At 47.5% G+C, this 14548-nt stretch overlaps 1 protein-coding gene across 12 annotated transcripts in view; it reads right to left on the bottom strand.

Moving 5' to 3' along the window:
* The window catches only part of SYNCRIP (synaptotagmin binding cytoplasmic RNA interacting protein), a 69842-nt gene that overhangs the window by 44929 nt on the left and 10365 nt on the right, over nucleotides 1-14548 (bottom strand). For all 12 annotated transcript variants that reach the window (XM_069726411.1, XM_069726409.1, XM_069726412.1 and 9 more), the window contains one exon: nucleotides 1616-1723. In XM_069726411.1, the coding sequence (XP_069582512.1) occupies nucleotides 1616-1696 (81 nt within the window). In that variant the 5' untranslated portion in view covers nucleotides 1697-1723. The remainder of the gene's footprint in view (nucleotides 1-1615; nucleotides 1724-14548) is intronic.

The raw sequence follows: 14548 nt of genomic DNA, 5'->3' as shown, positions 1-14548 counted from the left end.
GGGAGAGATCAGGAAATGAAAACTTCCGTCTTCTAGACGCCTGTACGTTTTTCTAGAATACTTGCGGCCCCTGCTAGCCGACGGCTCCCATGTAGGAGAGGGACCATGTATATCGGTCCTGCGAGCACTCCGAGCCACAGAGGGTTCACAGAGGCATTCAATCTCTTGGTCAGAGAAACCATGGGTTGCGGTTAGTGACAAAGTCCACCGAGGGGGACTAGGTTACTCAGATAAACTGGGATCAGCAGCGGAAGGCTCCAGAGCTGCCTTTAGGAGTAGGGCATACTTTTCATGTGCCTTTAAAAGGCGGGGCCTACTGGTCATGTGCCTTTAAGAACCAGGGCCTACTTGCATGTGCCTTTAAGTCCAGGGCATACTGGTCATGTACCTTTAAGTCCAGGGCATACTGGTCATGTACCTTTAAGACCAGGGAATACTGGTCATGTGCCTTTAAGACAAGGAATACTGGTCATGCGCCTTTAAGACCAGGGCATACTGGTCATGTGCCTTTAAGACCAGGGGATACTGGTCATGCGCCTTTAAAGGGAAGGTGCCGTGATTTTAATTTTTGTATTAATAATTATTGATTATACAATCAATTATTTTTAATACAAAATTAAATTAACTACTTTAATAGTTTTTTATTTATTGACATTTGTGTGTGCCACTGGGGGCTGCCATTTTGACTAGTGGGGGTGTGTGTGTCTGGGAACGACACTTGCACTCCTCTCTTACGGCATTTTGAATGGGGTGAAAGGGGGGTGATTTAAACTTATATTTTTTCATTTTTTTTTTTTTTTTTTTTTTACTTTTGCCATGCTTCAATAGCCTCCATGGGAGGCTTGAAGCTGGCACAACTGCATCGGCTGTGCTACATAGGAGCGATCTGATCTATGCAGCTGAATTACGAGCTTGCTATGAGCGCCGGCCACAGGGTGGCGCTCACAGCAAGCCGGCAAGAACCTCAGATTGTCATGCTGACGCATCGCTGACCCATCGCTGACCCCCGATCACATGACGGGGACGGTGACGCGCGCATTTCCGACCCGATGGCCAGAAGTGGTAGTTAAATGCCGCCATCAGCGTTTGACAGCGGCATTTAGCTAGTTAATAGCGGCAGGTGGATCACGATTCCACCTGCCGCTATTGCGCGCACATGTCAGCTGTACAAAACAGCTGACATGTCGCAACTGATGTGGGCTAAGCGCCGGAGCCCACATCAAAGGGGAAGAAACGACATGTGCCGTACTAGTACGGCGCATGCCGTTAAGGGGTTAAAAATACATGTAACTCATATCTGATTTAAACAATTGGTCATTTTGTAATGATCGTTTCCCATTAAAAAACAAGTGGGAATGTTCTGTATTTAAAATGTTTGCCCCATTATTCCAGCTAGAATACCAGACACTGCCACAAATGTATGGGGTTGAAACAAATACAGTGAGGGGGAGGGCAATGCTTGCTGGAGATATGTGTCCAGTTCAATTAGCTGATCAGCACAGGTGCTGGTACTAGCCACCAATATTGTAGTCAACAAAAGGTATAAAACAAAATGTTTTTACACAGCCAAATGTGAAAGAAAATATTTTTAAAAAATAAATAGAAACACACTTGCCTTTATTTTGGATTCATCTGGTCCTTTACTAGAATCCGCAACTTTGGTCCCTTGTTTCTCTCGCTGCCTGTAAGTCTTCATGACTCCACATAAAAAGGCACTTTTATTCTAAAAAAAAGCAATAAAAAGGTCAGCAATATGTAAATTTTACAGAAGGGATAAAAGAAAAAAAAAAGTATGATTAGAATGATTAAGTACCACCATATATACTTGAGTATAAGGCTATGTGTACACGTTCAGGTTTTTTTCGCGATAAAAACGCTAAAAAAACATTATGCATCCTATCATTTAGAATGCATTCTGCATGTTTTGTGCACATGATGCGTTTTTTTTCCACGAAAAAAAACGCATTGCGGTAAAAAAAAAAAAAAAAGGAGCATGTTCATTAATTTTGCGGATTTTCTGCGTTTTCCCGCTATTCTATGCATTTGGGGAAAAAAAGCACGTCAAATACGCATGAAAAAACGCATGCAGATTTCTGGCATAAGTGTCCGGTTTTTGTCAGGAAAATTTCTGCAAGAAATCCTGACGTGTGCACATACCCTAAGCCGACCCCCTAATTTTACCACAAAAAAAACTGGGAAAACTTAATGAATCGAGTATAAGACTAGGGTGGGAAATGCAGCAGCTACCGGTAAATGTCAAAAATAAAAATAGATACCAATAAAAGTCAAGTTGAGATATCAATAGGTTAAGTGTTTTTGAATATCCATATTGAATCAGGAGCCCCATATAATGCTCCATAAAGTTCATGAAGGGCACCATAAGATGCTCCATATTAAAATATGCCCCATATACTACACAAATGTTGATTATGGCCCCATAAGATGCTCCATAGAGATATTTGCTCCATATGCTGTTGCTGCGATAAAAATAAAAAAATCACATACTCACCTCTCGTCGCTCAGCGCCCCCGGGCACTTGCTATATAGTCACCTTTCCCAGTTCCACCGCTGGGCGCCGCTGTGTCTTCCGCGTCCTCTGCACTGAAATTCAGGCAGAGGGCGGCGCGCACACAAATCGCGCCCTCTGACCTGAGTGTCACTGCAGAGGACGCGGAAGACGACGCCCGGCGGTGGAACGCGAGACAGGTGAATATTGCACAGTGCTCCCCCTCCCCATTATACTCACCTGCTCCTGGCGCGGTCCCTGCACGTCCCTGATTCTCTGGGCGCCGGCAGCTTCTTCCCGTGTTGAGCTGTCACATGGTACCACTCATTACAGTAATGAATATGCAGCTGGGGACTGCAAACCTCAGCTTCAGCAAGGCTAGTTATCAAGAATAGAGGGGTCCCCACACGGTATTTTTTAATTATTACAAAAATAAAAACCCGGTGTGGGTGCATTTTTTACAACCAGCCTTACTAAGGCAGACAGCTGGGGCTGCTATACTCAGGCTGATAAGGGGCCATGGATATTGCCTTCCCCTAGCCTAAAAATAGCAGTCCGCAGCTGCCCAGAAAAAATACATCTATTAGATGCGTCAATTCTGGCGCTTTGCCCGACTCTTCCCACTTGACGGTAGCGGTGGCAAGTGGGGTGATAGTTGGGGGAGTTGGTGTCACACCTTTGTGTTGTCCGGTGATATCAAGCCCTGAAATTAGTAATGGAGAGGCGTCAATCTAACCCCATAATGCAATTCAATTTTCATACTTCATGTTTGCAAGTTGACGCTACAGTGTGCTGCCTTATTTTATTGTATGCGAGTTGGTGACTAGGTTCAGCACCTGTTCACACCTGGTCTGTTCGGATGTGACAGTCAGTTTTTTTTAAATTTGTATTCATTAGCCTTCTGACTGAGCACTCCGCCTCTTAGCTGCAGGCGTTTTTAATCAAGGCAGGACCTCACCCCTCTACAGAGATATAGATTTTAGTCTGAGGCTATGTGCACACGCTGCGGATCCGCAGCAGTTTCCCATGAGTTTACATTACAATGTAAACCTATGGGAAACAGAAAACGCTGTGCCCATGCTGCGGAAAAAAACGCGCGTAAACGCAGCGGTTTACATTCCGCAGCATGTCAATTGTTTCTGCGGATTCCGCAGCGGTTTTACACCTGCTCCAATAGAAAATTGCAGGTGTAAAACCGCAGTGAAATTCGCGGTAAATCCGTGATAAATCTGCAGCAAAAAGGCAGCGTTTTTGCCCTGCAGATTTATCAATTCCGCTGCGGAAAAATCCGCAGAGGACCATTCCACGTCTGCACATACCCTAAGAGGATTCACAGGTTCCCATACAGATGAAGACTTTATTGTAAGCGAGGATTGGCATGGTTAGGTCCTGGTAAACGAGAAATGCCTTATCGTGGCTACCAGGTACACATGAATTGGCCAATTTATGCGCTAAACTTTCTCAATTTTTAATATTTCTAGTGCAGTAATGCAATAACATTTTCATATTTCATGTTTGCAAGTTTTGGCGCTACAGAGTACTGCCTTATTTATTCGAATCTAACCCCATAGTCACATTGTAAGAAAAACACAGACACTCAGAATAAAGTTTTTTTAATTGAAAAAATGACAGACTCCTTTAATAAAATCAATTGAACCATACTTACGACCTCGCCCATTCCACTGAAGCCCTCGTTCTCCTGTGATAAAACTAAAATAAAAAAACAACAATATCCTTCACCTGTCAGGCGTTCTGTCCCACACCGTAATCCATATCTGGGGGATAAATAATTTTTATTTTTATTTTTTTAACATGGACGGTGCCAAGATGCAATCGTCCAGGCTGAAAATCACTGGTGAATGAGCTGCTGCGTCAGTGATCGGTGGTGACATCACTGAGGCTCAGTTCCCAGCCAGGCTGAACTGCAGTTACCTCAGTGAGATCTCCGCTAACACCGTGAGAAAGTCACACGGAGCAGAGGCGAGTTCAGAGAGAATTTCACTGCAGTAAACTCGTACCTGCACCTTGCGTCTTTCTTACGGTGCTAGCAGGGATCTCACCAAAGTCACTGCAGTTCAGCCCGGCTGGGAACGAAGCCTCAGTGACTTCACCGCCAGCCACTGACGCTGCGCTCACAGCAGCTCATTCACCAGTGGTTCTCAGCCTGGACGGTCGTATCTTGGCACCGTCCAGGTTGGAAAGGAGATTTTTGTGTACTCACCGTAAAATCTCTTTCTCTTAGCCTCTAATTGGGCGACACATGACCATGGGTGTTAGGCTGCTGTCCACTAGGAGGCGACACTATGCATAATCTGAAAAAGATTAACCGTGGCTCCTCCTCTGCAGTATACACCCCTGGACGGTGTCAGCCTTCTCCAGTTTTGTGCAAAAGCAGGAGGAACGTAACATGAACATAACATAACCATGCCTATAAGAAGACAACTATGTACGAGCTCAAGAAAACAATGAGAACTCAACAGTAACACCGGCCCGGAAAGGGCAACAGGGGTAGGTGATGACCTTTGTAGGGTTGGTGATGACCTTTGTAGGGTGACTAACCAGCCCATGCGACTCAATGTCGGTTGTGATTGAGACACTGAGCTCGCAGTCCTTGAAGGTGGGAGCCTTGATGAGTAGATCGTCCAGGTATGGAACGACTACTATGCCTCTGGAGTGTAGGACGTCCATGGTGGCTGCCATGACCTTGGTAAACACTCTGGGAGCTGTGGCGAGTCCGAACGGGAGAGCCACGAACTGGTAGTGGTCCTGGTCGATTGCAAAACTGATGAGCAGGTGCAATCGGTATATGCAGGTATGCGTCTTGTATGTCTATGGAGGCGAGATATTCTCCCTTCTCCATGGACGCACTGATGGACCGAAGAGACTCCATGCGGAAGTGACGGACTCGTACATATTTGTTGAGTTGTTTTAGGTCCAGTATGGGCCGTACGCTGCCTCCTTTCTTGGGGACTACGAATAGATTGGAGTGGAACCCTCGGATGCGCCCGGCCGAGGGAATGTCTATGACTCCTGCTTGAAGCGAGGAAACCGCTTGGTGGAAGGCACAAGCCTTGGCTGGCGGTTTGGGGGGGAAGACACTAGTTCCCTGACCCACCTGTCTTCTGTAATAGGCAGCCAGACTTGCTGAAAGAGCAAAGTCGGCCGCCTATGGGTGGGATGTCTTCCGGAGACCGTGAGTCATGAGGAGAAAGTCTGAGGTTGTCCTCCTTTGGGCTTTGACTGGCCTGCCACATCTTGTCCGACCTTTGCGTCGACCGTGAGTTGTCCCTGCATGGGGAACGGTTACGATTTTGTGCTGGACGCGAGACTGACCAGCCCGAAGAATTCTGAAGGGATCAGAATCGGGTTTGGTTACGCTTCTTGTAAGTGCGTTTAGGTTTCAGTTGAGGGAGAGAGGTACTGTTACCCCCGATGGCATTGGATATCATTGCGTCCAACCTTCCAGCAAAAAGTCGTCCACTGAGATACGGGAGGTGCGTGAGGGACTTCTTTGAGGCTGCGTCCGCTTTCCATTCCGCAGCCAGAGGATACACCGAATTGTGATGGCGTTTGATACTATCCCCGCTACGCCCCTTGCTGAAACTAGAGCTGCATGAAGCATGTAATCTGCTACAACTGCTATTTGAACCGCTTGGTCCGACAGCTCAGGAGCAGATGCTTGGAGGCCAGCTTGTAAATTTCTTTTTTTCTTCTTTTTTGGCCCAAGCCAAGATGGCCCTTGGCAGCCCAAGCTGAAGCGAACGCAGGAGCCAGGGAGGCCCCTGCCGCCTCGAAAATTGAACGAGCCATGCGTTCTACCTGCCAGTCTGCTGCATCCCTGAGGGTTGAGCTATCTGGCAGTGAAAAGGAGGGTCTGTGCTGCTAGTCTAGAGACTGGGGGGTCCACTTCGGGTGGATCTGTCCATTCCTTGGTGTCCTTCTGTGGGAAAGTGTACCTGGCCTCCAGATATTTGCGATTAGCAAATTTTTTTTCAGACTGTGAGCTGCTTTTTAAGGATCGCCTTAAACTCTGGGTGGGTAGAGAAAACCTTAAGCGGCTTCAGAGCTCCTTCAAAGGAAATCTTGTTTTCTGGGGCCTCTGGTGGTGGATCAGAAATGTCCAGCACCTGATGGATGGAAGAGATTATGTCCTCAACTAGCGCTGTATTGCTAGGGGGATTGGGATCAGGGACACCTCCGTTTCCTGTCGGAGTCACAGATGCCTTCCGAATCCTGTGCATCACAGAGGCATCCCCTGCTGGGTGAGCTGGGGAAGAGGCTTTCTCTGGACGGGGATTACGGAGATCTGCATTGTCTGCCCCTACAAGGGGACGGTCTAGATGACCTGGAACTACGGTGTCTCTCCCTAGAAGGGGATGACCGTGTGCTATGGGACGACGCAGATGAACGTGACCTGTGGGTCAGCTTGCGTCATGACCTAGACGTGGATGTGCCAGGGTCGTCCTGTCCCCGAGTCAAGCTCTCCCTTGCTGGGTAATGGTCATAGCCGAGGCATGATTCTGCAGAGCCTGAAGCAATGTGGAGGTTTGGTAATCTATAGACTGCGTCATAGGCTGCGACCTCTGAGTGACCCATTCCGGCGTGGCATTAGACACGGAAGCATTGGCAGGGGCTTCTTGGGGCTCTGATGCAGTAGTCTGGATGCAGTCCTGGCAGTGCGGTACGTGCTGCAACTGGGGAGAGCGGTCCTGCAGGCTGTGCAAAATGCATAATAGCAGTCCTGCCTGGTTTTCTTGGACCTTGAGCCTGGCATAGTGCACAGAGTGCAGAAGGGCTGGCTATGCAGAGGAACCTATAGGGGAGCCTTATAGGGAATAAGGATTCACAGCCGAGTAAGAAACCCAGCTGTGATCTGACCCCACCAGTGTGCTCCTAGGTCCAGCACCGAAGATCCACAGTCCTGTGCCCCCCGGAGACTGGCTGGCCTGTGTCCTGGTCCTGCTGACCGGGAGGTGCAGGGTTAATTCCTGTAGCAGAAATGGCCACCGAGAAGAAGGGGGAAAGGGGGGCAGAGCTGAAAAAGGCGGCAAAGCTGTGTAAAAACGCGCCCTGTCTCGATCCGCCCCCTCTGACACTGTAGAGCAGCGGTCCCCAACCTTTTTTACCTAGAGAGACACATTCAGCACTGATAGAGGGTCGCAAGCCACATTCACCTCTGAGAAGGGGTCACGATCAACATCCTGCTCCTGTCCTTCTCAACGTAGTGCCAACCAGTGAGAACTCACTCCAAAGCAGTACAGAGATCCAGAGGTTACCACAATGCCCCAATTCAGTATTCTCCAATCAAGAACCCCAACACACTGACGTATCCAGCTTCAAGAACCTCCTCTTACGGGTAATATCATCCCCCATACCTAAAACATCTCTAATCCCCTAAGACCAGTATATGTGCATCCAGATCTGCTCTTCTGTGCAGGGTTACTCAAAAATTCACCATTTTGAGATGTGCTCGTCATACCTGTTTGCTAGACCTGGAGCTAATGCACCAAGCTGGCAGACAATCGTGAGCCACAGTTCATGGGACTGAGAGCCACATGCGGCTCCCGAGCTACAGGTTGGGGACCCCTGCTGTAGAGTGTCATATTTGTCATCCAGGGGGCGGAAAGGAGGCGGCGGCTTCAGCTAGGCCAAAGCCGCGGCCTAAATTAGATGCCTGATGCCCAGAAAGGCTCCAGGCCGGCGCGGAAGTCCGGACGGGGGTCGTATCTGAACCGGACCCCCACAGATTTAAAGGCAGGATAGCGGTCGGGCTATAAGCGGAAGGGGGGGCTCTGTGCACTCCCCCTGGCCCCCAACAGACAGGAGCCCGCAGCTGGGTTGGGGTCCCTGGATGCAGGCGCAGTGTGCTGGCCCATGCTGGGAGCTGCAGAGTGCTGCCTGTACAGGCCCTACCTGAGGCATCTCAACCTAATACCCCCAGAGGGAGATTAGAGAGGGTGCTGCTGTCACCTTCAGGGGGCTTTATCCTCGCCTCGACCTCAACCCAGAAACCAAAAGGAATTGGGGAAGAGGGGTCTCGACTTCGAACCAGCACCCGAGGGACTGGGGAAGGAGCGACATAGGGAAAAAAGCCATCTCGACTTCAACCGGGCCCCCCGTAATAGGGGGCCGAGGAAGGAGCCATGCCGGGAGTCTCACAGGAGACCCACTTTTCTTCATCTGTAATCAGTCGGAAGAAAACGGGAGTTAAAAATCTTAGGTGTGCCTCCTATGCGACACCAAGCAAAAACTGGGGAAGGCCGACGCCGTCCAGGGGTGTATACTGCAGAGGAGGAGCCACAGTTAATCTTTTTCAGATTATGCATAGTGTCGCCTCCTAGTGGACAGCAGCATAACACCCATGGTCCTGTGTCCCCCCACGAGGCGACAGAGTAAACTATTTATCTCCCAGACATGGATTACGGTGTGGGACAGAACGATGGATAAGTGAGTGATGATGTTTTTTTATTTTTGGTTAATTAAAAAAAGAACGAGAGCTTTGGTGTAGTTAGGCAAGGCCGTAAGTATGGTTTAAAGGGAACCTGTCACCCCCCCTCAGGCATTTGTAACTAAAAGAGCCACCTTGTGCAGCACTAATGCTGCATTCTGACAAGGTGGCTCTTTTAGTTATGCTCCCTGCACACGTTGAAATAAACGCTTATAAAATGTACCCCCTCATACCGTGAAATCGTCCCAGGGCGGGTCTTCCCCCCTAATCAGACGCAGCACAGCAGTCACTCCGGGCACCGCCGCCTCTTGCTTCATTAGTATCCCTAGCGCCTGCGCTGTAAGTTCGAATGGCAGCGCAACTGCACATGCCCAGAAAAAAATACTTACAGCGCAGGCGCCGGGAACGCTAATGAAGCAAGAGGAGGCGCCGCCCGGCGCAGACAGGCCCGGAGTGGCGGCTGTGCTGCGTCCGATTAGGGGGGAAAGACCTGCCCCTGGGACGATTTCACGGTATGAGGGGGTACATTTTATAAGCGTTTATTTCAGCGTGTGCAGGGAGCATAACTAAAAGCCACCTTGTCAGAATGCAGCATTAGTGCTGCACAAGGTGGCTTTTAGTTACAAACGCCTGAGGGGGGTGACAGGTTCCCTTTGAGATTATTAAAGCAGCCCGAGTCATTTTTTTCTATTAAAGAACTTTATTCTGGGTGTCTGTGCTTTCTTATAATACGACTATGAGGTTAGTAATAGCGTCTAATTGACGACTCTCCTTTACTAACCTTGGGGATTGATGTCACCTGACAATACAAAGGTGACATCCCACCCACCCACTATCACCCAACTTGCCACCACTACAGGGCAAGTGGCAACAGCGAGGCTAAGTGCCAAGATTCTCGCATCTTAGAGATGTGCCTTTTCTGGGGCAGGCGAGAGCTGATGTTTTTAGCCTCCATGGCCCCTTCCAAGGCTATTAATATCACCCCGCAGCTGTCTGCATAGCCTTTGCTGATTATTAATTATGGGGTGACAGTAGGTTTTAATTTTTTTTTTTAGGGTCCCCCCATTTAATAGCCAGTAAAGGCTAATTATACAGCTGTGAGATGATATTCATAGCATGGAAAGCTCCATGGGTATTACTCCCTTCCCCTTTTTTCCTCTGCTCGTTATGGAAATTGTGCGGGAGCTCACACCATTTTTTTGTAAAAAATAATTTTATTAAATACGTGTACAGTAAGCTACATACTGTGCTAATTGTATTTGTCACAGACATCTGTATATCTATCTATTCTATTTGTATTTACTGTATGTAATCCATCTCTTCTATCCTGTCTGCTCCTGCAGTGATTATATTGTAAGGCTAGGTTCACACTTGCGTTGTGCAGTTCGTTCAACAAATCCGTTAAACGGACTGCACTAGCGCAAGTGCCGACTTTGGCACTGCGCTAGCGCAGATGGAGCATCTGCTAGCTCCATCTGCGCTAGCAGTGATGGACCCGGAAACGCAGCATCCCGCGTCTCGGGTCCGTCACTCAATGACGGCACATCGCTAGCGCACGCCCATTCTGGCGTTCGCCATTGCAAGTAATGGCTGCGTTAACGGACTACGTTACACCGCATTATGCCGCGGTGTAATGTAGTCCGTTAAACGGGTTCACACAACGCAGTGTGAACCCAGCCTAAGCGGCACATGAATTGCTGACTTTTCTTCTATGTAATATATACATATGTGTCTGTGTCATTGACATCAATATAGCTATGTATCCTATGTGTATATATCTATTCTATATTCTAACCTGTCAGTATGATTTTACTGTAGTGGCACATGAATTGCCGATTTTTCAAAGGATCTAGAGGTATGGTTCTACAGGAAGAAGGTTTTTTTTTTTCCCCCCTCTGGGGGCACTCAACTTTATTAGCATGCACAAAGACAAAATTGCAAACAAAAACATGTGTTTTTGCCGCAGCTTCTTTCCTGCCAAGAAAACAGGTTTTGCTGCAAAAAATAAATAAAAAAAACGCCCAGTGTGAACTTACCCCAACAGTTCCTGGATTGCATTTCACACACAAACAGGTCTTTAGAAACATTATTTCTAAAGTCTGTTTATGATAGCCCTCATTTACGTTTGACTGGTCGAGGTGGTGTTAGGCTACCTTCACACATCAGGTTTTCAGTGTCAGGCTAAATCTGGCGAATGTTGGAAAAACTGGATCCGGCGCAGATTGTGAAAAAATGATGCGACGGATCTGTTTTTTTACGGATCCGGCTAGCATATCTAGATCATTGGATAAAAAAAAAAAAAAAAAAAAAAAAAAAAAAAAAATTTGGAGCATGCTCATTTAAAAAAAAACGGATCAGGCCGCCGGAACCGCCTTTTTCCAGATCCGGCACCTTCCGGCTCCCATTCTAGCAAACAGCCGGAAGCGCTGGATCCGATGCTTCAGGCTTTTTCACCGGAGACAAAAAAACGTTGCTATGGACGGTTTTTTTCAAGAAAACAGAAGTGGCAGATTTGCCGGATCTGGCGAAAACCAGATGAAATGCAATATCATCCGATGCAATCCGGCACTAATACAAGTCTATGGGGGAAAAAAACCTGTTCCGGCGGCAACATTCGCCTGATCCGGTTTTTTGAAAGTTAGCTTGATTTAGCCTGACACTGAAAACCTGATGTGTGAAAGTAGCCTTAGTGTCCCCAGACTAGTGAGCCCACTTGGATTTTATCATGCATTTCCACAGGGGTAACAGGGCAAAAGGACTGTAGTTTGTCATGCAGTTTCTTCCCCCCCGCCCACACCTGAGTACAGCAATACCCACATGTGGTGGAAAACTACTGTTCGTGCGCACTGCAGGACTCATAAGGGAAGGAGCGCTTGACTTTTGGAACGCATGATTGGCTGGAATATATAGAGGGTGCCATACCGTGTTTGGAGAGCTCCTGATGTGCCTAAATAGTGGAAACCTCCCACAAGTGACCCCATTTTGGAACAGACACCTCTTCAGGAATTAACTTAGGGGTGCAGTGAGCATTTCTAACCCTCAGATGATTCACAGAATTGTATAACATTGGGCTGAGTAAATAGAAAATAACTTTTATTCCACTAAAATGTTGCTTTGGCCCCAAGTTTTTAATGTTCAGAAGGAGTAATGGGAGAAAACAAACTTTACAGTTTCTTAAGCAATTTCTTTTGAGTACGCAAATACCCCATATGTAGTCAAGAACTGCAGAAACACCCCAATAGGTGAGGTCACTATACAAACTACACCTTTCTTTTCAATGAATTCTGCTAGGTGTGCAGTGGGAATGTTGATACCTCATGTGCCTGACAATTTTATACCGCCGGGCGGTGGAGAGTAATTACATTTTTGTTTTAGCCCAAAATTTTTAATTTTTATAAGGCCTATAAGGGGAAAAAAAAGACCTCAGAGCTTGTTGTGCAATTTCTAGAGAGTGCACCAATATCCTACATGTAATCGGGAACCACTTTTAAAGGCACAGTACAAAGCACAGAAGGGAAGGAGAACCATATTATTGTGCAGATTTTACTATTAAGTCGGGGTCATACTACCGTATAGACCAGCTGAGTGCTATGAGATAAACAACGCATAGCTCTCGGCCCAGTGTTCTACTATGGGGCTGCTCAGATCTGCGATTATTTTCTCATGCCACTCACACCCACATTAAGTCCATGGGTGCAAGTGAAACATAGCACTGGAGTAGAGGAGATTGAGAAATTGCTTTTTTTTTTTTTTAATTTCCTCGGGAGCTGTTCTCCGATCCAGTCATGCCAGAGGATCGAAGCACATTAGCATGACACTTTACGCTTGCACAAGAGCAGCAGCCGAGGATCATTAGCATATCGCACCCGATAATATATGCTGGTGTGACTCCAGCCTTAAAGTTTGCCGATGCCATAACCCACTGAGGTGCCAGAACCACTGAATCCCCCATAAATGACCCCATTTTACAAAATACACCTTTCAATGAAATACTCTAATGATGCAGTGATCTTATTGACACATTGGGAGTCTCAAAATTTTATACCATTGGGCAGTGAATGAAAATTACTACATTTTTGCCACACACAAAAAAAAAAATGTTTTAGCCCCAGATTTTACATTTTCATGAGGGGAAATGGGTAAAAATGGCACCAAAATAGCCACTAAGGCTACGTTCACATTAGCGTTTTGCGTGTTTGCGTCGGGCGACACAGCGGCGACGCATGCGTCATGCGCCCCTATATTTAACATGGGGGACGAATGGACATGCGTTGTGCTGCGTTGTGCGACGCATGCGTTTTTTTTGCCGCAAGCGTCGGGCGCAGAAAACGCAACAAGTTGCATTTTTCTTGCGTCCAAATTTCGGCAAAAAAGGACGCATGCGTCGCATGCAAAAACGCTACGTTTTGCGTTTTTATTTGCGTTGTGCGTTGCGTCGCCGACGCAGCGGCGCACAACGCAAATGTGAACGTAGCCTTACACACACTGCAAGACTCAAGAGACAGATTGTCCCAGACTTTGCGGACTCCATATACAGAGCCCCTAAGTGCTTGAAGAGCTGAATACCCTCTCACAAGACTTCACTTTGCCTTTTGCTAATTTATCTACAGGTGAGAGATTATTTGACTCCATGGATGTTTTCCCAGAAACAAGCAGCAGTGGTTGTTGCTGAGTGAATATTGCACACATGCCGTTGTAGTACCCAGTACAATACGTCCAACTCGCGCGTCTGGAGACATGCAACGGTAAATTAGGAGATCTCATCGCTACAGAAAGGGCAAACATGTTAATGCTAAATGTGTTTTAGACACACTGGGGCTCAGGAGAGGGCATTTGGACTTGGGAACGCAGATTTTGCAGAATGTATTTTTTGGGGATCCATTTCACTTTTCCAGAGTGTTGGGTTACCAGTAGGGTTGAGCGACCTTTACTTTTATAGGATCGGGTTTCACGAAACCCGACTTTTTCAAAAGTCGGGTCGAGTGAAATCGGCCGATCCTATAAAAAAGTCGGGGTCGGCCGAAACTCGAAACCCAATGCAGTGCATTGGGTTTCCATGGTTCCCAGGGTCTGAAGGAGCGGAAACTCTCCTTCAGGCCCTGCAATCCATAATTTAGTGTAAAATAAAGAATTAAAATAAAAAATATCGCAATACTTACCCTCTGACGCGCCCTGGTACTAACCACCGGGAACCTTCCTTCCTTAGAATCAGCCTTCCAGGACCTTGCGGTGACGTCGCGGCTTGTGATTGGCCGCGCGGCCGCCCATGTGACGGCTCGCACGACCAATCACAAGCCGCGACGTCACCGAAGGTCCTGGAAGGGCTGATTCTTAGGAAGGAAGGCTGCCAGAAAGAAGCAGGGCGCATCCGAGGGTGAGTATATTCCTATTAGGTATATACTCACCCTCGGACGCGCCCTGCTTCTTTCCGGCAGCCTTCCTTCACATGGGCGGCCGCGCGGCCAATCACAAGCCGCGACGTCACCGCAAGGTCCTGGAAGGCTGATTCTAAGGATGGAAGGTTCCCGGTTAGTACCAGGGCGCGTCAGAGGGTAAGTATTGCGATATTTTTTATTTTAATTCTTTATTTTACA

The sequence above is a fragment of the Ranitomeya imitator genome, chromosome 5 (genome assembly GCF_032444005.1).
Source record: "Ranitomeya imitator isolate aRanImi1 chromosome 5, aRanImi1.pri, whole genome shotgun sequence".
NCBI classification, from domain to species: domain Eukaryota; kingdom Metazoa; phylum Chordata; class Amphibia; order Anura; family Dendrobatidae; genus Ranitomeya; species Ranitomeya imitator.
The sequence above is the reverse complement of the archived record's forward strand: the minus strand, read 5'-3'. Positions and strand labels throughout refer to the sequence as shown.